The sequence below is a fragment of the Microtus oregoni genome, unplaced genomic scaffold, assembly GCF_018167655.1.
Source record: "Microtus oregoni isolate MIOR12 unplaced genomic scaffold, Mior012 000005F_ref0000423, whole genome shotgun sequence".
Lineage (NCBI taxonomy): Eukaryota > Metazoa > Chordata > Mammalia > Rodentia > Cricetidae > Microtus > Microtus oregoni.
Window position 1 is genome coordinate 26,518,171 of NW_024543064.1, and position 25,858 is coordinate 26,544,028.

At 52.7% G+C, this 25,858-nt stretch overlaps 1 protein-coding gene across 1 annotated transcript; it reads right to left on the reverse strand.

Moving 5' to 3' along the window:
- Nucleotides 1-813: 813 nt before the first annotated feature.
- On the reverse strand, nt 814-25,375 carry Col8a2 (collagen type VIII alpha 2 chain). Its single transcript, XM_041652462.1, has 4 exons — nt 25,247-25,375; nt 14,191-14,253; nt 5,110-5,306; nt 814-4,605 (listed from the first exon to the last, which is right to left on the reverse strand). The coding sequence occupies exons 3-4, from the start codon at nt 5,288-5,290 to the stop codon at nt 2,687-2,689; spliced, it is 2,100 nt and encodes a 699-aa protein (XP_041508396.1). The 5' UTR covers nt 5,291-5,306; nt 14,191-14,253; nt 25,247-25,375; the 3' UTR covers nt 814-2,686.
- Between the last annotated feature and the right edge of the window lie 483 nt (nt 25,376-25,858).

Sequence of the window (25,858 nt, forward strand, 5' to 3'; positions counted from 1 at the left end):
TAGTGGTGTACGCCTTTAATCCCAGCACTGGGGAGGCAGAGGCAGGCAGATCTTTGTGAGTTTGAGGCCAGCCTGGTCTATGTAGTGATTTCTAGAACAGCCAGAGCTACAAAGTAGACCCTGTCTTGGAAAAAAACGGGAAAAAAAAACAGAGTTGAAAAGACACCTTCCCACAAACCATGAGTATGATCTCTGAGCATCCTTGCAGGTTCAGTGAAGGGACAAGCATGCACAGCTAGCTCAGGGGTTGGCCTGAGGCTGCAGCTTCCATCAGCGTAGGCCAGTAACAGGGCATAGCTTTTATCAGGTCTGCTGTTCTAGGTCCCTTGGCAAGCTGTGGACAGGTGCTTTCTGCTCAGGACAGCCCCTCTACCCCGTCCTCAGGACCAGAGAGCCACAGCTTCATTCATAATTTGTATCAGATGTTGTAACTTGGCCCTTGGGGTCCTGAGCCAATCGCCATGCTCCACTGCTCCCGAGAGCTTGCAGGAATGTTCCAGTGAAGTTCAACCCGCTCCAGCCACTGCCCTTCTTTGGTTTCATAGAATGCCTCCAAGTGTGCCGGTGGTGCTGAGGCAGCAGGGGAGCCTCAGGATCTTGCACGGGATGCTGTAAGGAAGGGTGCACTCCTCAAGAGGCCAGAGAAGTGCCTGGACACCGTGAGGCATCTCTGGACCGAGGTCAGGGTCACAGCAGGATTTCTACAACAGGTTTTATTGGGGATGGTCCATACAGTCAGTACTGCAGTTTTCAGAGAGAAATTCCATTTTCCTGATTCCCCAGTGTGTTTTCCCTGAACCTGACATGGGGCTCATGATAAGTAGAGAGAAACTTCCTACACCAGGGTAGAAATGAAATCACAAGTGGAAAAACCTAATTAAAAAAAAAAAAAGCCAGAATACAAAAATGCACAAGGTAAGTGTAGTCGTCATGTTAAAGCCTGACACTGTTTGTCAGAATTGCTCAATGACACCTACAGCTCCCACCCACAAACACTGCAAAATCGCCACCCTTCCCTAAAGGCTTCAGGGTAGAGTCCAGCAGCTCCGCTGATACAACTTTTGGGGCTCCCTCAGAGTCAACTAACCACTGCCCATCAGAACTCATCCCTAACACGTCAGATTAGTGGCTTTGACCCCAGGAAGGAGGAGGCTGAACAAAAGGCCCAGCAGGGATGCTCTGACTCACTAATTGGTTCTCTTGGGCAGAAAAGCACACTGAGCCCTGGACAGAGCTTTTCCTTGCTGACAGGGGCAGGCTCCCACTTTGGGAGCGGAAGTAAGCAGTTAACTAGGCTGCTTTGCAGGGGAGGAGGCTGGGCCCTGGGCCCTCAGCCCATGGGCAGGCACAGCTGAATGGACACAAACTGGAGCACAAGATGGGTTGCCTCTTGAATGTCCCAGATTCACACTCGGTACAGTGATGCAGGCTGACTAGGTGAGAACTGAGGAAGGTCATGGACCACGGAGAAAGCAGCCATCCTTACACAGGTAAGAGTATCGGCCATCCCTGCTCCCAGCATTGACCCCAGCCTGAACTGGGGGCCAAGGAGCTAGGAAGCAAGCTCGCCTGTTTCCCTGCAGGAGCATTGTGATTAGGGAGGGTGGTGGAAGCCTCCAAAGCCAGCTCATTCCAGTGGGGCCTGCTGGCATCCTTTCTTTCAGAGCCTCAGCCTCTTGGGCCCTACCCTGCTTAGAACAGGAAATTGGAAGCAGAGGGCGGAGAGAAGGAAGTGCCCACAGATGAGCCCCTCCGGCAGACACTAAATCTCTACAGCACAGTTCTTATTAAGTCTTCACCGTGTGCCTCTGCGCAGAGGGCCAGAGACAGGCGCTCTTGAAGACACTCGGTTTGGGGTTGGCAAGGGTCCCCTAACGGTCTGATGATGAGAAAATTAGCCTACCCCCAGCGGGTGAGAGGAAAGAGGGAGGGGCACTCGTGTCTGCTGATCACTTGTCCTGGTTGGCTCTGCAATCGCAGGGATACTACAGAGTTCCATCTCAGCCCAGGGCTGTCCACCCTCACGTTAAAAAGCCAGCGCCAATGGGGATAGCCAGGGAAATAGAAGAGCTACCAGACTGCCTCAGACCCATGCCCCTGTCCCCTCACAGACCTCTACAGACGGTTGCTTCTGGAGTCTTTCAGGGGCCAGTAGCAAAGGCCACACAACTTTCCCCACCAGGATCATTCCGGGGGTCTAGTCAAACTGACTGCCTCCAGGTCCCCCATTCCCTTCTTCCTTCCCCCCAAAAGGAAACAAAGACTTCAGGGAACCTAATGTCATTTGCTGGAGGCCTCCGGGGAGCTGGAAGAGGCCCAGTGAACACAGGCATCACCCCTGGCCCGTTCCGTGCGTCTAATGCCAACAGGAAAATCATCTCTCCCAACAGCTTCCAGGGCTCACATGGGGGCCGGACTGAGTGCTCCAGGGTGCTGCCTGCAGACCAGGCAGGTCCAGAACAGGGTACAACCCCTACAGTGCACCGGGGGAAAGAAAATTAGGCCAACCTCTTCCAGAACCCACTTCGGCCTACAGACGGGGAAAACAGGTCCGTCTCCTCGGGCCAAGGCCGCCGCCACCTCTGTTGAGCTGTTGGTTGTTTTCTTCAAATGGCAGTCTCTAGAACTGGAAAGGTCTCTCTATCGCTAAAGAGGAGGAAGCCAGGGCAGCAGGGCCCCCCACGGGTTATGTGGGACAGAGCAAGAATCCTGAGAAGGAGGAGTGGATGTACTCAGTGGAGTAGAGGCCGTTGGCCTGGTCTGAGGGCATCTGTACCCACACCTGGTCATTGGGCCGCAGCTGGAGCACAGCCCCTCCAGACGCCTGGTCCAAATAGCCCTTCTTGTACTCGTCGTAGGTGTAGGTGGCCGGCACGTTGTTCTTGTACAGGGCCACCCACACATTGGTGCCCTTGACATGCACGTGGTAAGCAAAGTAATAGACACCTCCCACAGGGCAGGTGAAGATACCAGTAGCTGGGTTGTAGCCGCTGTGACCATTGTAGAGAGTCCGGTCAAACCTAACTGGCATGCCTGAGGCAGGGAAGGGGGAGGTGAGCAGAGCGGTGAAGGCCGGAGTAGCCTGTGCTGACAGCTCCCCCAGCCCAAACTGTGGCTTTCCCCCCTTGCCCAGTACAGCCCCCTCCACTCCACCGTTGGGCAGATGCAAGCCTGCAATACCAGTCTCGTCAAAGGCTCCAGGGGCACCAGGAGGGCCAGGAGGCCCAGGGGGCCCAGGAGGACCTGTGAGTCCTGGGGAGCCAGGGACTCCAGGGGGTCCTGTGGGCCCAGCAGTGCCAGGTTCCCCCACTTTTCCCTCTCCTGGAGGCCCTGGAAGGCCTGGTTCACCCTTTAGGCCTGGCAGACCCTGGGGCCCAATAGGGCCAGCTGGGCCCTGCAGTCCTGGGATTCCAGAGGGGCCTCTCAAGCCAGGCTGCCCAGGAAGCCCCAGGTCACCTTTCTGTCCAAGGGCTCCTGCCACCCCTGGCCCTCCAGGGCGACCTGTAAAACCTGGCTCACCCTTGGGTCCAGTTGGTCCAGGGGGTCCGTGAGGTCCAGGAAGTCCCCTCTCACCAGGGAGCCCAGGCTTCCCTGCCAGACCATTAGGCCCTTGGTCACCCCGAATGCCAGGCACTCCTGGGGGACCTCCAGGTCCTACCTCTCCCTTGGGTCCAGGAGGCCCACGTCTACCAGGAAGCCCTGCAGACCCAGGAAGGCCAGGTGGACCCCCAAGGCCCTGTGGACCCTGCTCTCCTGGCTCCCCATCCTCTCCTGGCTCACCTCTGTCCCCCAAAAGCCCTGGGGCCCCAGCTGGGCCCCTATCTCCCTTAGGTCCCGGTTTTCCTGGCATCCCATAGCCAATAGGGCCTATTAATCCAGGGGGGCCCCGGAGCCCTGGCTCCCCTTTAGCTCCTGCTGGGCCCTGTGGCCCTGGTATACCTGCTGCCCCTGGCACCCCCACACCGTCTACCCCAGGGGGGCCTTTTGGACCCATAACTCCTGGCTCTCCCCTAGAGCCTGGAACCCCAGGGGGACCAGAATCGCCTTTGTCTCCTGGGGCTCCTGGTATCCCATCCAAACCTGGTTTGCCCAAGCCAGCTGGACCAGGTAGCCCGGGGGGCCCAGGGGCACCTGACTGCCCAGGGGCCCCAGGAAGCCCTGGCTGGCCTACCCCATTATCCCCCTTGAGACCCCTATCACCTCGGGGTCCAGGCTCTCCCTGGGGTCCTGGCTCCCCCCTAAATCCTGGAGGCCCTGGCATTCCCTGGGCACCTGGTTTTCCAGGGACAGTAATGCCTGAAGGACCAGGAAGGCCAGGGGGTCCTGGGGGTCCCCGGAGGCCCTGGTCCCCTCGTATCCCTGGCTCTCCCCGCAATCCTGGCTGTCCTGGTGGTCCAACCTTCCCTGGGAGCCCTGGGGGACCAGCCTTGCCCATCCGGGAGAAGCCAGGGGGGCCAGCAGGGCCTGGCTGCCCATGAAGCCCAGGTTTTCCTGTGCCTGGCTTTCCTGGAAAGCCAGGAGGCCCAGGGGGACCCCGAGGTCCTGGCTTCCCAGGGGGGCCCGGCTCTCCTTTCAAGTCCATTGGCAGCAGCGGCAGAGGCATTTCTGAAAGAGAGAGAAGGGGACAGTCAGGGCCTGGTCAATAGAAGCTGGGAACCTCATCTACCCATTCCCCTCGGGCAGTGCGAAGAGCAGTGGGGGGAAACGAGGCTTTGCACGACTCGGAGAGCCCACTCCCAGAGCTCCTCTCCACAGTGGAGGAAGTCCAAAGGGGTCCAGTTGCTGTCCCGGGGATTGCCACAGGTGTCCTCCTCCAGGACTTCCCTGTACCCAACTAACCAGTCAGGCCCTGCCCAATGAACTTAGAATATGTATGACTGCAAGACTTGTTGGTCAGCCACCAGGTGGCGCCAGGAACCCGCTTTACAGACCAGTCAAGTACCTTCCTGCACCCCCATATGGAGACTACTGAGAAGCCCTGGCCCGGCCATAGGATGAAAAAGTGGAGTCAGGATTTCTGCTGGACACTGGGAAGCTAAGGTCTCAAGGGTCTGGGGGCGCCTAGGGAGCCAGGGATCTGGCTTAGGTACTGAATAGGGAGGCTCTCACCCAGGTACTGGCCCTTGCCCTCGCGGAAAGGCGGTCCCACTGGTCCTTTCTGCCTGGGCTGCACGTACTTTACCGGGGCATAGCCTGCTGCGCCCCCAACTCCGCCGCCAGAGGACACTCTTGGCCCACACCCCAACAGCAACAATAGCAGCGAAGGCAGGGTCATCGGAGCCCCCTGCATGGCCTCTGTGGATGCGCTGCAGAGAGAAGGAGAAGGCGTCACTAAACCCGCCACCAGGACCAGGGGCTCAGCTAGAAACTCAGTTGTTATCAGAAAGCAAATCTCCAAGGCAGGGATCTGAAAATAAACCTCTCCCGAGTGCATCTGTCTCCCCCAGGCTAGACTTCGCAACCAGACAGAACCTTCTGGAGAACCAGTGTAGTGATACTTTGTGTTTTAACAAATAAAGCTTGCCTGAAGATCAGAGTGCAGAGCTAAGCCACTAGAGGTCAGGCGGTGGTGGCTCACACCTCTAATCCCAGCACCAGGGGGGTTGAGATAGGAAGTGATATGGTTTATGGCTGGATGGAGAGAGGAATATAAGATGGGAGGAGACAGGAGCTCAGATGCTCAGTCTGAGGTTTCTTTGAAATAGCATTTAGTCTGGAGATGCAGTCTGAGGATTCATATAGACAGGATCGTCCCTTCGGTCTGAGCATTGGTAGAGGTAAGAACTCTCTAGTAGCTGGCTGCTCTGCTTCTCTGATCTGTCAGCTTTCACTCCCGTTATCTGACTCCGGGTTTCATTTATTAAGACCATTTAGAATTCGTGCTACAAACCAGCTTGACCTCAGCACATCCCTTGCTAAAGCAAACCCCTGCCGTGTACCTCTTCCAGGTACCACTGGGGCTTTTCAGAGATGTAAATACAGTTATCTCAACACTGGTATACTGGTGTCACTGGAACGCCCAGATTCCAGATGATGATATAGGGGAGGCAGGTCTGGGATTTGACGTGGGTCCTCATGATTCTCCATCATGTTGACATCCTTCTGGACTCCATCCTGCCAGGAACCAAAGCCTTATCTTTGGCCTCGCCATCCCTTCCTTTCCCGCCAACCTTTACTCTGTGAGCCAGAGTCCTAACAGGACAGCTCCCAGGCCCCTGGTCATAGTTCCAGGCCCTTGAATCTGCTGATTCTTCCGGTGGTGTCAGTTTTACCTCTGCTCATCCTTCAAGGCCCCTTCCTCCAAAATGCCTTCTGCCAGTTCACACACAACTTTGTGCCCCACCCTGTGCTATCCATACCACTTAGCTGAACTCAAAGAAAAAGGCCCAGGGTCTAGATTCTCCAGCTTGATTACTCACTAGAGAGGGATCTGGGCAGATGAACTGGGGTAATACACAGAATATGCAAATGTTCATGGCATTACATTATACATAACAGCCCCAAGTGAAGGCAAGTCCATCATTACCTGACCAGGATGCTACCACAAAGTGTGCACTCTCCACACAATGCACTACTCTGTGTGTGTGTGTGTGTGTGTGTGTGTGTGTGTGTTGGCTTTTTAAATTTATTTATTTTACATCACAGCCATAGTTTCCCCTCCCTCGTCTCCTCCCATTTCCTCTCCCATGAACTACTTTTTAAAATGCCTTTTTAATTACGTTTTATATATTTATTTGAAGGAGGGGCACATGTGTCATGGTATGAATGTCACAGTCAGAGGACAACTTGCATGAATCGGTTCTCTCTGTCCACCATGTGGATTCCAGGGATCAAACTCAGCTCATCAGGCCTGGCAGCAAGTGCCCTTACCTGCTGGCATCTTGCCAGTCCTAGACATGGTTTTTAAAATGGGGCACAGAGGATGGGAAGAAGGGCTGAGGAGTTAAGAGCACTGACTCACTGCTCTTCGGACAACCCAGGTTTGGTTCTACACACCCACATGTAGGCTTACAACCATCTGTAGCCCCACGCCAAGGAAAAGAAACAGTTTTCTTTGCTTCTCTGTGCAGCTCTGGCTATCATGGAACTTACTATGTAGACCAGGCTGGCCTCAAGCTCAGAGATTGATCTGCCTGCCTCTGCCTCCTGATGCTGAGATTAAAGCCAAGCCGTGTGCCAACCACCTCCTGGCCACCGCCGCCGCCTCCTCCTCCTGACAGGTTCTCATACAATCCAAGCTGGTGTCAACTTGGTAGATAGCTGAGGACGACTTAGAACTCCCGACCCCCCTACCTCTACCTCCCGGGCGTTGGGATTGCAGGTGTAAGGCACCACACTCGGTCTTAGAGGGTGCTAGGGATTGAACCCAGGGCTCTGGAGCCACATTCCCAGTCTATAGATGTGCTCCATGTAGAGTATGTCCTTAAGGAAGTCATTGTCACAAAACAGCTACCAGAAGAAACAGCAATGAGAAAGAAAGTACAAGGATGCTCTTCCCAAAGATGCTCCCTTGGAACAGATAAACAAGGTCACCGCAGGGGCCTGTGATGCAACTGTTAGGAGCACTGACTGTGCTTCCTCAGGACCCAGGCTGGGTTCCCAGCACCTACACTGTGGCAACTCCAGCTCAGGGAACCCAGTGCCCTCTTCTGGCCTCTGTGAGTACTGCACACACATGGTGCACAGTCATACATGCAGGCAAAACACCCACACACATGAATAATAAAAAATTATTTTTAAAAATGTTTAAACTTGGCCGGGCGGTGGTGGCGCACGCCTTTAATCCCAGCACTCGGGAGGCAGAGGTAGGCGGATCTCTGTGAGTTCGAGACCAGCCTGGTCTACAGAGCTAGTTCCAGGACAGGCTCCAAAGCCACAGAGAAACCCTGTCTCGAAAAACCAAAAAAAAAAAAAATGTTTAAACTTTAAAAAAATCAGCAGAGCGATGGCACATGTCTTTAATACCCACATTTAGGAAGCAGAGGCAGGCAGATCTCTGAGTTTGAGGTCAGCCTGGTCTACAGAACAAGTTCCTGAACAGTCAAGGCTACACAGAGAAAACATCTTGGAAAAAAAATTAAAGCCTTGGTCATGCCTCCTCTGGACTCTTCACACATGAAATGCATTCGCCACCCCTCCCTGCTTAAAGTCACCCAGCTCTTAGCAGGAATGGACAGAGGGCTGCAGAGAAGCTCCACGGAGCCCCTGCCCCACTCCTGGGTTCAAATCCAAGCACTACCACTCATCAGCTCCGTGACCTCAAAGGACCCCTTACACCCTGAGCTTCAGTCTGACAGTAAGACCCGTCACTGTGGGTCCCTTTCTGCCAAGCTCAAGCTGACCTTCTCACGGAGCCCAGTGAGTCCATGTGAAGGTGACCCTGTGCCTTGGACATGGAAAGAGAATTACAGGAGCTTCCTGCAGCTTGGTGTGGGGAGGGGGCTTCCCCAGCATGTGTGAGGCCGTGGGTTCCACCCTTAGCAGAGGGGGAAAGGAGAAGAAGGAGGGAGGGTAGGAAGAGGGATAGGGAAGAGACACTGCTTATAAACGTCTCGATTGGGGCTGAGGCTGTGGCTGTGGCATCAGGAATCTCCCTGAGCACAGGCCACCTGCCTCATTGGCTGTGACTGATGCCAAGACCCAGTGAACCTGCGATGTACATACAGGTCCGGCTCTTCTTAGATGCTGCTGTGATCAGCCCAGAAGCTGCCCCAACAGTTCACATAGAAACACTCACTACAGCCCGCGAGGACGCTACTGTGTCCAGAGCAGAGGAAACGGATTGAAGGGCTTCATCAACGGGCTTCAGATAGACCCTAAACCTGGGCAGGGAAGCCCCGCCCTCTACCCACCTCACCTTGCCTGAGCAAACAGAGCAGGCCCTCTTGCACTAGTTGTGCGAGCTAGAGCACTCAGAGAGAGCTGTGCACACCTGTCTAGAGCCAGAGTGTTCTGTCTGGCAGGTGGACAGGGGTGGGGGAGCAGAGGGGAAGCGTGGAGGAAGGGGGCTGAGTATAAAGCTGGTAACAGAGGGAGCCAAGACGGCTGCCGGCTTGCTTTAGGCCAGGGTCAAGGGCATGACACCATCAGAAGAGATCCAGAACAGTCCTGATCTGGAAAGGTCAGACCTGTTTCCCACCCTCAGGAAATGGTAATGGACGGCAGAGTCAGGAAGGTACCCAGGCAGGTGTGGTACCAAAGGAAACACCCCAGGGCTAGCCAGGAGCAGGATGCCAGCACCCAGAGCTTTGAGATCTGCTTGGTGTGGGGTCCTACAGAAAGTGCCTTTGACTCCCCCCCCCATAGCTCCTAACACTCCGACAACTTCTACCCAACACTGATGTGTGTGTGCAAGAGAGAGAGAAGGAGAGACAGACAGATGGACAGACAGACAAAGACAGAGCCAGGGACAGAGAGACAGAGAGAGACTCCCTCCAGGAGATCAGGACAGGTCTGATACCAGGCATGTCTTTGGAGAATGAGGGAAGTGATGGAGGCGGCATGACTTAGAAGGTTTTTGTCCAAACAATGACTTAATTTCTGTGGCCCTCTCCACAAGGAAGATGCTGTCAGGCCTGTCTGCAGGTGAGGAAACAGACTCAGAGCAGCACAGCAATGCTTGCACAGGGTGGGGGACAGCAACGACAAGGCTAGGGCAGAGAGGCCTGTGACAAAGCCATGCTTTAACCACTAGGGTTTCCTGCCAGGGGAGCCAGGCCAGCCAGCAAAGCAGCCAGCGCCAAGAGCCTGTTCAGGGGCTGAAGAAAGAGGCAATGACCTGGAGGTGGCGCTGTGTGGACCTGTGTGCCAGGCCGCAAGACGCTGCGCTTGCTTACTGCGCCCCCTTGGTGCTTCTCCACCTGCTGGAGACACCCGGCGCATTGGCTGCCTCACCCAGCCTTGTCTGTGGAGCCAGGCTCAGCTCTTCTGTCCTGATTTAGCTCTCCTCCTCTCCCCGTCCCCACATGGCCAAGCTGGCACACAGCGAGGCTCCACAATGTGTGACCAACTCAATTCACCGTCAGACTTAACACACAATGCTAGATATGGTGGCACATACCTGTAATCTCAGAAAACAGGAGGCAGGGGCGGGAGGGGCACAGAAACGTCTAGGTCATCCTTGACTACTTGGCAAGTCTGAGACAAGGATGTCTCAATCAACCAATCAAGAACACAGCAAAAACCCTCCAACCTTTCCCCAGCGACAACCTGAAGAGCGTCTCTGCACAGACGTGTCTTGCTCCAGAAGAGTGGAACAAAGGGAACAATTTTTCTGTTACTTGTTCTCCCAGATGGAATTATTGCCTAACTTAGAGGGTCAAAGATCAGGTGGCAAGTCCTGAGACTCCAGCCATCTCTGCCCACGACTGGCTGTGTGACCTCGGGCAAGCCATCACCCTCTCTGGTGACCTCTCCGGAGGTGTGGACAGACCAAGGCTAGGGCTGGCAGGGGTGCGGAGCCTCGGAGGTGGGACGCGTTCAGGAGACGCTGATTCAGGGGATTGAGCCCTGGCGGCGGCGGGGCAGACGCGGTGTTTGGACAGCTGCAAGTCCTTAACGGGGATTTCCCCCCTTTTCAACAAATCGCCATAAAACACCATTCCGTCCAAGTCAGCGTTTTGGGGCAGCCTGGCCTCCTCCCAGGGAGGCGGAGGAGACAGGCTGGGAGCGGGTGCCCCGGGGCTTCCAGACCCAGGTGGGAGGAGGCGCAGGCCAACCGCTCCCCTACCCGGACCCCTCCTCCGGCTCGGGTCTCAGGTGTGTCCCCGCTCCATCCCTCACCTCGGAGCGAGCTGTCTCGTCCGAGGTGCAGAGAGGCCCGAGGGAGGGCGCAGGGTGAGGCTGCTGTGACCCCGCCCCGCGGTGGGGACGGGTGGAACCCGACCCGAGCAGAATCCAGGCCCCAGCACCCCAGACGGCGGCTCCGCGAGCAGCGGCGGGGAGGCGCGGCGGCCGCTCCGCCAAACCACAGGTATGCTGCGAGCCGCTTCCTGTGGAGGAGACGTTCAGCAGAGCCCCTGCCCGGTGCCTGGTCCCCACTCCCCCAGCCTCTTCCTTTCTCCCTGTCTCTTGGCGCTCCTGTCTTCCCTCACCTGTCAGATGACGGCATCTCCCAGCCCCTCCTAGAGCCAGGCAGCCCCTTGGCCTCCCAGCGCAGGTACTGGGCAAGTGATTTAACCTTTCTGAACCTCAGTGTCCTCAGCAAAAAGATCAACTGAGGTCTCAGGAGCCAGCAGACCTTCTAGGAGTGCTGTCTTGGCTTGTCCCTTGAGGGCCAGGTCGTCCTGCCCTCAGTCCAGCCACATACCCTCCTGTTGCAAAGTGACATCTAGCCTCCATCCAAAGCCTAACGTCTTGAGAAATGAAGTCTGAATTCCATTTCCTGCCCTCTAGACCTTTCTCTGGTTAGTCAAGACAGAACACCAACCAGGTTTGTCTGTAGAGACCGCTGAAGACAACTGAACTAAGGACCCCCGGGGTGAGCAGAGGATACGACCCCAACCTCAGGCCCTCAACCTCCACTGTAAACTCTAAACTCTCCCCTTCCCTGAGTCCCAAAAGGAAAGTGGTCTCCTACCCAAGGCCAGACCCCACCTCAGGAGCTTAGGGTGGACGCCAACCCTGTGGCTTCCAGTCACTTGCTCCACCTGTCCTCAGTTCAGGCATATCCCTGCGCGCCCCGAGGCACCGTTCTCTTCCTCCCTTCCCTGACAAGCTTCGACCCTCTTCCTCTGCCTGCAGGCAGAGCCAGGCTCCCCCGCCCCCCCCCCCTCTGGACTGTCCTGGTAGTTCCAGGTATCCCTGCGGCTGTCCGCAGCTCCAGCTCCAACACGGAGTCCAGGAGTCCCAACACACCTGTCTCCAGCTTCCCACTCCCACTGTTCTTTAGCTCCGCCTCCCACGCTGCTGTCATTTCCTCTCGCTGCTTCCTATTCCCCCAACCCCTGGTGCCCAGGATAAAAATCTGAACATCATTGCTGGCCCTTCCTTCCTTATATGGTAATGGTGGCTCTACACCCCTGCAAAGCCTTGGCAGGGTTAGGAGAGACTACCCTCCCTTCCAGCCCACTTGGTCCTTTCCTGAAGGCTCTTGGGAGGCCACCATCCTACATCCTACGCAACTATATGTTAACACCCCTATTCCTTTCCCTTCAAGCACCTCCCGATTTGCAGAGCTGGACCTTAGTCCGAGGACGGGCGAGGATGGGAGGAGTCACAGGTGGCGATGCTTAGGCAGCGGTGATGGTGACAGGCACACAGGTCTGAATGGAAGGGCAGACGGATGCTGGTGCTTGCTGGTCAGTTGACAAGGCCTTCTGCAAGGCCAGTGTGGACAGCCATACTTGTGAATGCTGGACCTTAGCTCTGTGTTTGCTTCCATGGACGAGGTCTGGCTAGAAGTGGGGTGTGTGGGGGTCTGAGTGCCTACATCTCTCTGACTCAGCCCCCTAGTTTATTTTATTATTTTTTAAATTTTTAAATTTTTTTTTTTTGATTTTCGAGACAGGGTTTCTCCGTAGCTTTTTGGTTCCTGTCCTGGAACTAGCTCTTGTAGACCAGGCTGGCCTCAAACTCACAGAGATCCACCTGCCTCTGCCTCCTGAGTGCTGGGATTAAAGGCGTGCGCCACCACCACCTGGCCTTCAGCCCCCTAGTTTAAATGTGTGGGTAAGGGCTGCCCTAAAGCTTGAGAGCTGCCCGGGACCTCATCACCCAGATGGGTGTCAGCTCAGGAGCACACCTATGCTCACGGCATCTCTCCTACCAGGCTGCAGTTCCCACACCCAGCACACAGGGGACCTCCGTCTAGGGAACAGCCCTGGAAGGAGACTTGAGGGAGATGGCAGCAGGGTCACTAGGAGGCAGGGGCAGATGCTGGCAGAGGGATGCAAACTGAGGGCAGAGCACACGTCCATCCTAGCGGGGAAGGCTGCGCAGTCTCAGAAAGGACGAGCCACCTAGCGGCACACGGAAGGGGAAAGGCACTACCTGCAGGTCAAGCCTGGACTCATGGGTGGAGCTGGCCCTGCTTCAAGCCTGCCACAGCCCTGGGTGTCCTCAACTCCTTACCCACCTTCCCATAGTTGCCGACGTGACCCTCTCTGCCCAGGACCCCTTTCTTCCTTTTTCTTCCAAACACACTTCCCAAAGTCCCTCCTGAGTGCCCCTTCCTTCAAGCAGCCTTCCCAGCACCTCCCCCTCAGGACCACCTCAGCCCCTCCCTTCAGCATCACTCAGGAAGTACTCAAGAGAGCCTACAGCTGGGATGTGGGGGATGGGGATGGGGCTCCAGGGCAGGCCCTGACCTGGCCACCTTCCACCCGGGGCCCAGCCCTAGGCATTCTGATCACGGCTCTCTGTTGCCCTTCCTGATTCCTTAGGCTTGAGCCACAGAAGGCTAGCTCTCCCTCCTTACAGGTGACTACATTTAATGCCCCGCCCCTGGCCTCGGCCCACTTGAGTCTAGACACCTGTTATCCCCTGGAGGAACATCTCCTTGCCACCAAGCCTCCAGCCAGGGAGGTAGGAATCTCCAGGCTGAGACAGATGACCCCTTGGCCACTGCACCCTCTGGCAGGTAACCAAGAAACTGGCTCCTTCCATCAGGGGCTATGGGCTCAGCGGGTGGCATGCTGTCCTGGCTTCCAGCAGAGGTCTTGAGCCTCTGACCAAAACAGACTGGAGGGTCTCCAGAAGCAGCCACCCAGCCTCAGGCCCGGCAGGCGGGACCTCCTCAGCCTCCAGCTCTTCGACTTCTGGTTCCCATTTGCAGCCTTTTCCGGAGCGCCACCCTCGGCCGCTGTCGCTCCAGCCGGCCAAGATTCCTGGACCTCGCGGCTTCCCTGCGTGGTGGCGGCGGCGGCAACAGGAGAGGCCGGGTTGGACAGAGAGGGAGCCGGCGGGAGTGCGGCCAGGCCACTGCACTCGGGCACAGCCAAGCAAACAGGGCCGCGCCAAGGAGCGGGGCTAGATAGTTCACAAATGAGAAAAAGCTGCTTCCGACTTGGGCCGGGGTTTTACAGCGCTAAGAGCTGAGGTCACCTGCAGGAGAAGCCGTCGGCAAGGGCACCCTGGGCCTGGGAGGGAGTGGCTGCTGCTGCTGCTGCAGGAACCAGTGAGTTTACAGGGAGGCACACACCTTCTCTTCCAACATTGGGTGTCAGAAAATCCCGTCCAGGTCTAGCTTACCTTTTTGGGTTGTTTTTTTTTTTTTGGTGGGAGGGGCCACGAAGGTCGTAGCAGAAGCAGGGCCTGGTGGGAATGAAGGACAGGGGCAGTGAGAGCATGCCTGGAGAAAGCGTGGGAAACCTCCCATGGGTCCTCATCCCCCTCCACCCCCAGGTAGCAGTGGCACCTGACCAGGAGCCCTGCTAGAGCAGCCCCCTCCTCAGCCTGGTACCAGGGACCCATTTCCCCCTAGGCACACTTAGTGACACCGAGGAACCCCTTTAAGATGTGTGCCCAGCTGTTCTGGCTAAGTCCTTTCTCTACATTAGGATTGACTGGGGGTGACCCTTAAGATGGGGAAGTGGTCTGACTAGAGAAGTTCATACTGAGGTCTCCACCCCTGCCCTGGAGAAGCTGGGAGCATCAATCAAAAGGCCATCACAAGACTGGCTAGTCCTTAATCGCAGTACTCAAGTGGATCTCTGTGAGTTCGAGGTCACAATCATGTAACTCTACAGGAATAAAAAGACGGGATTTCAAAAAGAACTTGGTAGAGAACGCAGACTGCCGACCAATGATAGCATAAACTTTTTTTAAAAATATTTATTTATTTATTTATTTATTATGTATACAATATTCTGTCTGTGTGTATGTCTGCAGGCCAGAAGAGGGCACCAGACCTCATTACAGATGGTTGTGAGCCACCATGTGGTTGCCGGGAATTGAACTCAGAATCTTTGGAAGAGCAGGCCATGCTCTTAACCACTGAGCCATCTCTCCAGCCCCCTAAATAAATATTTTTTTTAAAAAAAGAAAGAAATCAATAGGGAGCCATTGAAGGCAGTGGAGTTGGGGAGGTGGGTATGGCCAGAGCTCTGAGTGGCAGAGTTCCCCGGTTGTGCCTCAGCTAAACAGGGTACCAAGGTTCTGTCAGAAGCTGTAGCTCAGGGCTCAGGATGTAATGTAGTTGGTAGAATGCTTGCCTAACACACACAATCCCCAGGACTGCGTAAATCAGATATAGTGGTACATGCCTGTCAACCCAGCACTTGCAAAGTGGAGCAATAGACTCAGGAATTCAGCTCATCCTCATCCATACTGTGAGTTCAAGGGCAGCTTGGGCTACATGAGACCTTGTCTCAAAATATTTGTAAAATTCCCTAGCCTAGATGAGTTTGGGGCTATTGTCCAGACCCAGACATGACTCCTGGGTGGATAAAGAGGGGACACCCAGCCAGCCCACCTGGCAGGAAGAACTGAGGCTTCGTCACTCTCTCCCCCAGCTGCTTGCTTGCCTCTGCCCAATCCCATGGAAACTCTGACAGCCTGGCCTTCTCTGTGGCTGCACAAACAGCCTGATGCCAAAGCCTGCTGCGCCTCCTGGCTGGCTCTCCACCTTGCTGAGCCCTGAACACCCTGACTTCAGTAAACACCAGAACCTCAGCAAGGCCACTTTCTGAGCTTCTGGCCTGGCTGCTGTGACCTGGCTGCTGGGCCTGGGTAGGCAGTTTGTACCACTCAGTGCAAACCTCCCACCCACCTACCCCACTGGGGTTGATCTAGGCTGGATCTGAGGTTTGGATCTGAGAACAGAACTGAAGGTGTGGTATGTGGCAATGCCCCAAACACACACAAGGGACAAAGGGGGTTAAAATTTAAAAAGCTAGGGAGACAGGATAGAGCTCACTAGCCAAGCATAAGGCTTGGATTCAGTCCCTAGCACTACATACGCATATGTACACACACATAAATGTACACATATACAAATACATACATATGCACACATATATACTCACATACATATGTACGCATATACATATACTACACATACATGTGTATGCATATACATATACTACACATACATATACTACACATACATATGTATGCACATACATATACTACACATACATATGTATACATATACATATACTACAATACATGTGTATGCATATACATATACTACACATATATGTATTCATATACTACACATACATATGTACGCATATACGTATACTACACATACATATGTACGCATATACATATACTACACATACATATGTACGCATATACATATACTACACATACATATGCACGCATATACATATACTACACATACATATGCACACATATACATATACTACACATACATATGCACACATATACTACACATACATATGTACACATATACATATACTACACATACATATGCACGCATATACATCTATTACACATACATATGCACGCATATACATATACTACACATACATATGCATGCATATACATATACTACACATACATATGCACGCATATACATATACTACACATACATATGCACGCATATACATATACTACACATATACATTACTACATATACATATACTACACATACATATGCACACATATACATATACTACACATACATGTGCACACGTATACATATACTACACATACATATGCACACATATACTACACATACATATGCACATATATACATATACTACACATACATATGCACGCATATACATATACTACACATACATATGCACACATATACATATACTACACATACATATGCACACATATACATATACTACACATACATATGTACGCATATACTACACATAATATGTACGCATATACATATACTACACATATACATTACTACATATACATATACTACACATACATATGCACACATATGCATATACTACACATACATATGCACACATATACTACACATACATATGTACACATATACATCTACTACACATACATATGCACGCATATACATCTACTACACATACATATGCATGCATATACATATACTACACATACATATGCACACATATACATATACTACACATACATATGTACACATATACATATACTACACATACATATGTACGCCTATACTACACATACATGTGTACGCATATACATATACTACACATACATATGCTACACATACATATGTACGCATATACATATACTACACATATACATGTACTACACATACATATGCACACATATACATGTACTACATATACATATGCACACATATACATATACTACACATACATATGCACACATATACATATACTACACATACATATGTACGCATATACTACACATACATATGTACGCATATACTACACATACATGTGTACGCATATACATATACTACACATACATATGTACGCATATGCATATACTACACATATACATGTACTACACATACATATGCACACATATACATATACTACACATACATATGTACGCATATACTACACATACATATGTACGCATATACTACACATACATGTGTACGCATATACATATACTACACATACATATGTACGCATATGCATATACTACACATATACATGTACTACACATACATATGCACACATATACATATACTACACATACATATGTACACATATACAAACTAGTGCTGGGGATGCAGTTCACTTGGCAGTGTTTGCCTAGCATGTTCAAAGCCCTGAATTCAGTCCCCAACACTACTTAAACTCAACGAGTTAGCATATACCTGTAATCATAGGATTCAAGAGGAAGAAGCCAGAGGATCAGAGATTCAAAGTCATCTTCAGCTACGTGGCCTGCATATGATGTTCAAGGCCAAGTGATCTTTACCACTGAGCCAGCACCACCCCCTTTAAATTTGTGCCCAGGCTCATATGTACACTCACGTGTTTGAGGCCAAAGGACAAGTCTGAGTAACTGATTCTCTCCTTCCACATGGGTTCTGGGGATCAAGCGTGGGTCACCGGGCTTCTCCTGCAACCATTTATACCTGCTAAGCCATCTTGCTGGCCCAGGCTTTGAACCATGGTCTGTACAGGTGCCTTCACTTGAGAGGGCTGCCTGGGTTCAGCTGAGGAAAACCTTGAGTATCAGGGTCAGAGACCTGGGCCCAACCTAAAGCTGGTTCCCCCTTCCTCTACCCATGACGCAACCGTCAGAATAGTTTCTAAATCCCAAGAACACCTAGAAAGAACAAGGTCCTCAGTGGCTCAGTCCCCAACACCACTAAATAAATAATAGACCTTAAATCCATACTATACACAAACCAGCACTGGCCATGTCCCAGACATAACTTTAAAAAACATTTTTATTACATTTTTTTATTATTGTGGGGGAGGGCTAGGCATGCCACAACTCACAAATGTGCAGGTCAGAGATAATTTTCTCTTTTCCTTCTCTTTCTCTCTGTTTTCTTTTTTCAAGACAAGGTTTCTCTGCATAGCCTTGGCGATCCTAGAACTCACTCTGTAGTCCAGGCTGACCTCAAACTTAGAGGTCCTCTGCCTCCCGAGTACTAGGATCGAAGGTGTGTGCCACCACACCTCATGATCAGACAGAATTTTCAGGAGTTGAGTTCCCCTTCCATCATATGAGTCCTGACATCAAACAGGTTGCCAGGCTTGGGGGAAAGCACCTTTACCCACTGAGCCATCTCACCTCCCCTTTGCCCCCTCCCCCAGCCCTGCGAGGCTGGGATTGCTGTCCCACTTCACTGGGGAAGAGCATGGAGGCCCAGAGGGGCCACATCTACTCTCCAAGGTCCACCTTAGGGGAGGCAAATCTGGCCCATCCTTAAGTGCCCATATAGTTCCTATACTTGGGCTTCCTAAAGATTAGGGTTCTGCTTCCCAAATCCACTCTACCCTACCCATGCTGCTGCCTCAACCCAGGTAATACTACTCTAGATAGGCAAAGCTGGGCACAGAGTGAGCAGCCTCTACTGAGGGCATCAGGAGTGCACCCCCCCAAGATGCTACAAAAGTCAGAAACTGGGTACATGGCTGCACCATGGCCCTGGCTGTGCTTTCTTCAATGCTTCTCTGTTCTCAATGCCCTAATCCTCTTCTTCCACCTCTCCATGGTGACATCTCTCCTTTGCACAGCTAAATCCCATACTAGATATGGGAGAGTCAGGCTGAACCCCCACCTAGCAACTTCTGAGAGCCGCAGAGTCCCCAAGTAGGCTAGCCTGGTGTCAGGACCTGAGGGCTGGGGGAGGAAAACTCAGCTCGGTGCTCATCAGACGAGGGTCCATTTCTATGTCCCACTGTGGGCAGGTCCTCACTATAGTCTCAATTTAAAAATTCTTGGCTTAGATTGATGTATTTCCATATGTGTGTTTTTCCTGCAGGTATATATGTTCACACCTACACGTCTGCTGCCCACAAAGGCCAGAAGAGGGAGTTTGGTCCTGGAATTGGTATGGGTGATTGTGAGCCATTTTGTCAGTACTGGGAATCGAACCCTGGTCCTCTGTAAGAGAAACAAGTGCTCGTAACCACTGACTCATCTCCCTAGACCCAACAGTCTCATTTTTAAAACTCATGAGCTCAAGAATCACTCAAGAGCTGCATGAATGTGGTTTGGTTTGGTTTGGTTTGGTTTGAGGCAGGGTCTCCCCCCCCCCTTTTTTTTTTTGGTTTTCCGAGACAGGGTTTCTCTGTAGCTTTGAAGCCTGTCCTGCTGGCCTCGAACTCACAGAGATCTACCTGAGGCAGGGTCTCCTTAGCTGGCTTTCAATTCAGTTGTAGCTGAGGATAATCTTTGAACTGCTGACCTTCCTGTTTTACATACCATAGAAGGTGGCTTTTTTTGGTTATGTATTAGTTTGTTTTGAGACAGGGTCTTGTTATGAAGCCCAAGCTGGCTGCAAGCTCACAGTAATCCTCCTGTGTCAGCACACTCAACTATACTGCACAACTTATTTTTTTTAATATTCATTTATTTATTAAGGATAAAGGGTTGGGTGTGCCATGGCCAGTGTGGAGGTCAGAAGACAACTTTTGGGAGTCAGCTTTTGCCTTCCGCCATGTGGGACTTGTGTGTCCAATTCAAGTCATCACGCTTGACACTGACCAAGCTTGTTTACTTGCTGGGCCATCTCGTCAGCCCCTTGTATTCTTAGGACCTCACGGGTCAGCGTCTTTACTCCTTCATCAGTGATACGTAAACAGTCTCTGCTTCCTAGAATCTGTGTGAAGATTAAACACACTGCTTTTGAGCCTGGTGTTGGTTGGTATGTGCCTTTAATCCCAACAGGAGGCAGAGGCAGGCAGATCTCTGTGAGTTCGAGGCCAGCCTGGTCTACAAAGTTAGGACAGCTAAGGCTACACAGGGAAACCCTGTCTCGAAAAAAACAAAAGCAAGCAAGCAAACAAAAAAACCTACCTTTGTATCCTGGACTTAGTCTAAATTGCCACACAGGAACTCAATCCATGTCCACTGCAATTACTTAATAGATCTCCGCCATGACATCTCCCAGCAGACATGAGCTCTAAACCCCACTTTACAGATGAGAAACTGAGGCACAGGGCGGGGGGGGGCACTTGCCCAAGTTCATCAGCAAGCCACTACAGGACCGTCTCAGAGCTCGGTGCCGAGCTGGGTATGTCCAAAGATGCAAAAGACAGCCTTCCATCTTGTTCCTCCGGCTGAGGCATAGTGTTCCCAGAGGGGGGTGTCTCCACATCCCCTCAGCACATCTCCAGCTTGGCTCACCCCCAGAACTTCCACCCCCTCCCCAGTCCCTGCTGCCACTGCAGGAGGGACCTCTGCATTCCTGGCTAAGCAGCAGATTTGCTGTGCTCCAGGAACTATGAGAAGAATGTTTGCCGCGAACTAATAAGCCCGTGGTCGCCTGTCAGGAGTGTGGCCTGGAGGGCCCATGCAAGCTCTGTAGCAGCCAGCACAGTGGGAGAGAAGGCGGCTAGACAGAAGGGAGAATTTCCTGGTCTTAAGGACTGGGATGCTGGAAGCGGTGGGTGCCAGAAAGTTGGCCTCAGCCAGGCGTGGTGGCTCACGCCTGTAATTCTATCTCAAGAGGCTGGGGCAAGAGGATGGTGGGTTTATGGTCAGCCTGGGCTACACAGAGAGATTCAGGTCAACCCGAGCTACATAGGGGGACCCACAAAAAAAAAAAAGGAAAGAAGAGTGTGGGCTCCTGGGAGCGAACAGAGGAGAAATGGCTTCCCACCCACAGTTTCCAGGGAAGGCCAGGCCAGTATCACCAGCTCATCTCCAAAGAATGGCCACTGAGGTCTCACCGCAACCAGTCAAGGCCCACAGGTGAGGCCAAGAGCCTGGGCTCAGAGCCCTTGCTTGGAGGAACTGGTGTCCCTCACTGCCAGGTGTCCCTGCTAGGGACCACTAAGAGGTCTCAGATACCTTCCTTTCCAAACTCTTTCCATAGGCTTGACTTTCTGGTACCTCTCGGGGAGGGAGGGGAGAAAAAAGGGGGAAAAAGCCATCTTGTGTTAGAGAGATGCCTAGCATGCTGAAAATGCTGAGCCTGAGGGTCCCCAAAGCAAAGAAACTCTGGTTAATGCGAAGGACTAGAGATGGTGCCATCACTCCAGCCCTGCTCAGCAAATCGGCTGGCAACTAACTAGCAGGGCCACCCTTCCCCTGCCTTGCACTAGTGCTACAGGATTAGAACTACATGAACAGAGGGTTAAATTCCCAACCAACTCTTAACTGTTATACTCTCTCAGAGAAACAGAAAGAGCGCTGGGCGGTGGTGGTGCACACCTTTAATCCCAGCACTCCGGATGCAGAGGCAGGCGGATCTCTGTGAGTTCAAGGCCAGCCTGGTCTACAGAGCTAGTTCCAGCACTGGCTCCAAAGCTACAGAGAAACCAGAAAAAAATCAAAAAAGAAGGAGAGAGAGAGAAAAAGAGAAAGAAAAAAGAGGAATTGAAATTATAGGGTGTCTGAGCTGGACAGATGGTTCAGTGGTTAAAAACACTAGCTGCTCTTCCAGAGGACCCAGGTTCAGTTCCCAGCACCCACACGGTAGCTCACAACTGTCCGTGATTCAAGTTTCCTGGGACTCAACATTCACTCTGGCTTCCAACAGTACTGTATGCATGTGGTGCACAGATATGCACTCAGGCAGAACAGCCACACAATAAAGACATTTTTAATTTATATTTATTTTATATATATTGCTATTTTGCCATAGGTGTCAGGTCCCCTGGAACTGGAAATTACAGACCATTATGAGTTGCCATGTGGGCTCTGGGAATTGAACCTGGGTCCTCTATCTAGAAGAGCAGTCAGTGCTCTTAACCACTGAGCCATCTCTCCAGCCCCAATAAATACATTATTTTTAAAAAGAAAGAGAAACATTAGCATGTCGGGTAATATGACGAGGTTCTCTCCACCCCGGCTCCCCGCTAGACCTGTGAGAGAAAGCAAACTGTGGAGAAAAGTCCGGCCTTTGCTGTCACTTCTGCCTCTGGCTGCTGTGTGGCCACAGATGATCTGACCTGAGTCTCTGATCCCATCCCAGATTTGGCCAGTAATGCTGGCCTGGCTCTCCCCATGAGGTGCTTACCAGCTGCCTGTCCCCATTACAGGCCTTTCCACTCTCCCAACACAGGCACACCCATCCATCTGTATGGGAACAGTTAGTGTCCCATTCAAAAGTTTCTACGTTTTGTATCTGGATGATACGGGGTCAACACTCCTATGTGCCAAAATTCAACCAGGGAGGTGGGATGCACATGAGTCAGAAAGTTCCGAGAGCTATTTCTATGACAAAAGTAACCTCAGGTCACTCCTCCTGGTCACCTTTCCACAAGCAAAACATAACCCCAGAAAGGGGTTTTGTCAATAGGGAAGCTGAGACACAGAGACGGCAAGGGTCAACTCTTCAAACTGCATGTGTATTGGCTATACCCTTCCTACTCTGGAAGCAACCAGAAAACAGAGGGATTGAGACCTCTCTTTCAGAGAGCATGGCTTCCCTGGCTCATGTCTGCATACCTGTGTGCACTTCCTGGCCTTGTAGACACACCCAGGCTCCTATACATGCTCAGTGACCCCCAACTCAATGGCCACACCTAGCTCCAGTCCCCACTTATAGCTTATAAAACTGGAAGCCAATCTCATGTCTTCTGTGCACCTGTCTCCTGTGGGGATGGGCCACAGTGCTGTAACACAAGGCTCCCAGCCTGCCCTCTGCTGTCTCCGTAATTATACGAGTACATTGTCATGAACCCCTTCCTCTCATCGTCATGGCAACCACCCACTTTAGCTACCATCACCTTTCTTCTCACACCACCTGGTCCTCCTCCAAGATCTCCCTGCCTGGAAGAGGAAGCTGTTCCCTTCATCAGCCAGTCACTCCCAGCTTACACCTAGGCAGCTCACACCCGGTCTCTAGAGAAATAGCCTTAGAATCCTGGCTTCAAAATAGTATGCTCCCTCAACTCCCTACTGTGTGGCCCCACTGACAAAACTCTATCTTTGAGAGCCTGTGTCACCTCTGACCCTCTCTCCCCATACTCAGCCCTGCATTTGGCTTGCATAGGACCTCACCTCTTTGTGTGCCTCAACGGGCACCCAGAGATCACAGCTGTACCCCATATGAGAGATGCCTGTGCCTCTAGTTCATCCACTCAACTCTGTAAGTACCTTAGGACCAGCTCACCTGAGGCTCTACTTCCCTATAGAGAGCCCCATGCCTGTCACTGGGGTTCTGGAGAAAGCTAAGGGCCAGCAGGGCAGGGAAGTTGGGCTCACATCCTTTGGCCTGGCTAGGGCCCAGTGCAGGGAATTGGTAGGATTTGGGGGCTTGGGCTGACAGCTGTGTGTATTTGGCATTCCCGCGCCCCCCCCCCCCCGCCCCGCTTGCTAAGAGACACATTCCCTTCCCATTCTTTCCTTTCCTCTGGGCCAGAGTGGAAACACTCATGTTCACTTGGGGTAGACCAAGTGAAACCAGAGAGACCCTGGTGAGCAGAAGAGTGTGAACCTGTGTGTGCACACTGTCCTGTGGAAGTATGCTTGGCTGGACCACATGGGGCTTGCTGTGAGTCTGTTGGAGATTGCGTGTGCAATACATGCCACTGTTTTAGCATTTGTGGGAAGACTACGGTCTTGTGTGTCTTAGTCTTTTATTCGGTGTGTGACTGTGTATGAGTCTCAGTGGGAGGGAGCGTGGCTGCATCTGACTGGTTTGTGCTGCTTATCTTTTTAGGGGATTCTAGTCCAAGTCTCCATCTGGGTTCATCCACCCCAAGAGAGGCTAGCCCTGAATCTTTGTTCCACTAAGACCGCTAGCTCTCCCTGTGGCCCCCACAAAGGGGGTGGGCTCCTCACTCAGGATAGTGAGGATCTGCTATCTTAGTTATCTCTGAACCCCCTCCAACAGCCCTGCCCCACAGCCCATCATAGGTTCTGGGAAGTTGCTTTACTATAGCAGGCAGTGCCGCAGCAAAGAAGACATCAGGGCCAGCAGAGCACCCTGCAAGTTCAGAGGCATTTCTGTGTGAGGAATCTAGCCTGTTCTTCTGCACAAGGTGTCTCTAGCAGATACATACACAAGTGCACATGCACACTCCAGGCAAATTCAGAAGGACCTGTCCTGGGTTCAACTCCAGAAGCTTTTTGGCTGACTAGTTGTTCTCTATCTGGGAGCCTCCTGGGATCTGTGTGGTGGAGATACCAAAAAGCTGTTCCAAGGACCTGGGACCCCAGCCACTATTGGCCAGGCACAACCCCCTCAATCCCTACAAGTATCAATGGGAATGGGGGTGCAGAGCCTCTGGCAGGGACATTCCTCAGAACCTCAGCCTCCGGTGTCGGGTAGAGGCTGCCAGGTTACCCAAAATAGAAAGAACTTGGGGTAGAGACAGAAAACCCAAGTAACTTGGAGGTCGCTGGAGAAGCAGAAATGGCAGAAAGATGGGGAGAAAGATGGGGTGAGGTGGAAGCTGAGTCCCCTCACCTCCCCCTCTCCGCTACCTCACCACGAAAGCAGTTTTGCTATTCCCGTTTTATAGGTGAAGTGAAGTGACACCCCGAGTCACGGTTTTGGAGCAGGAAACAAGGGGCTCTATCTTCGTTACATCCAGGGAATGGGTGGGCTTCCCCTCATCCTCTGGCCAACCCCCAGCACTAGTCGCCCCCAGGTCCTGTCCCCACACTAGGGCCTGAGGCGCCGCGCCCCGTCAGGGGTGGACACCTGACCGCAACTAGCCCTCGTAGCCCCCCAACCCGAACCCCAGCAGCACTGCCCCCTGTTTACCTGCAGGGAGGCCTCCGAGGGGCGCTCCGGTTCTCGAGGGCGACCCAGATGGCGCAGGCTCGGGGCCGGGGCGTCGTCGGGGTCCGGTCCGAGCCCCTGGAACTCTGCGTTGCTCTGCCCGCTACCCCGCGCCCCGGCCGAGTGGGCGGGCGGCGGGAGGGGCGCGGTGGGGCGGGGCCTCCGCCCTGCTCTTTCCATAGCCACAGCCAAGGGCTCACGCCCCGCCCGCAGCACAACCCGCCCGCAGCCTCAGAGCTCCGTAGACCCCGGCCCTAGACGGCTTCCTGTCAAGGGAACACTGCCACTGAAAAAGAGGGTGGGGTGCATGGAGTGGTCTGTGGGGTACCATTCCTAAGGAATCCACACAAGGCTCCCCCAACACGGTGACCTAGGTTGAGCCAGGAAGACTAAGGGGGACAAGAGGAGATCATGATGGGCCGGTTGATCTTGGGGAGCTGAGCGGGTGCAGCCACGAAGGAAGGCAAGGGTCTTGCTGAAGTTGGTTAGATGTCACCTTCAGGGAAATGGGGAGCCATGGAAAACTCTGGGGTGATCAGGATTGTGCTTTGAAAGAACCTTTTTGCTCCTGCACAGACAACAGAAAGGGTCACA

Excerpts from the sequence above, each read along its gene's own strand:
- Col8a2 (XM_041652462.1), bottom strand. The coding sequence starts at position 5,290 with ATGCAGGGGGCTCCGATGACCCTGCCTTCGCTGCTATTGTTGCTGTTG. Across the intron at positions 4,606-5,109 it reads GGGCAAGGGCCAGTACCTGG|AAATGCCTCTGCCGCTGCTG; the intron begins GTGAGAGCCTCC and ends TCTCTCTTTCAG.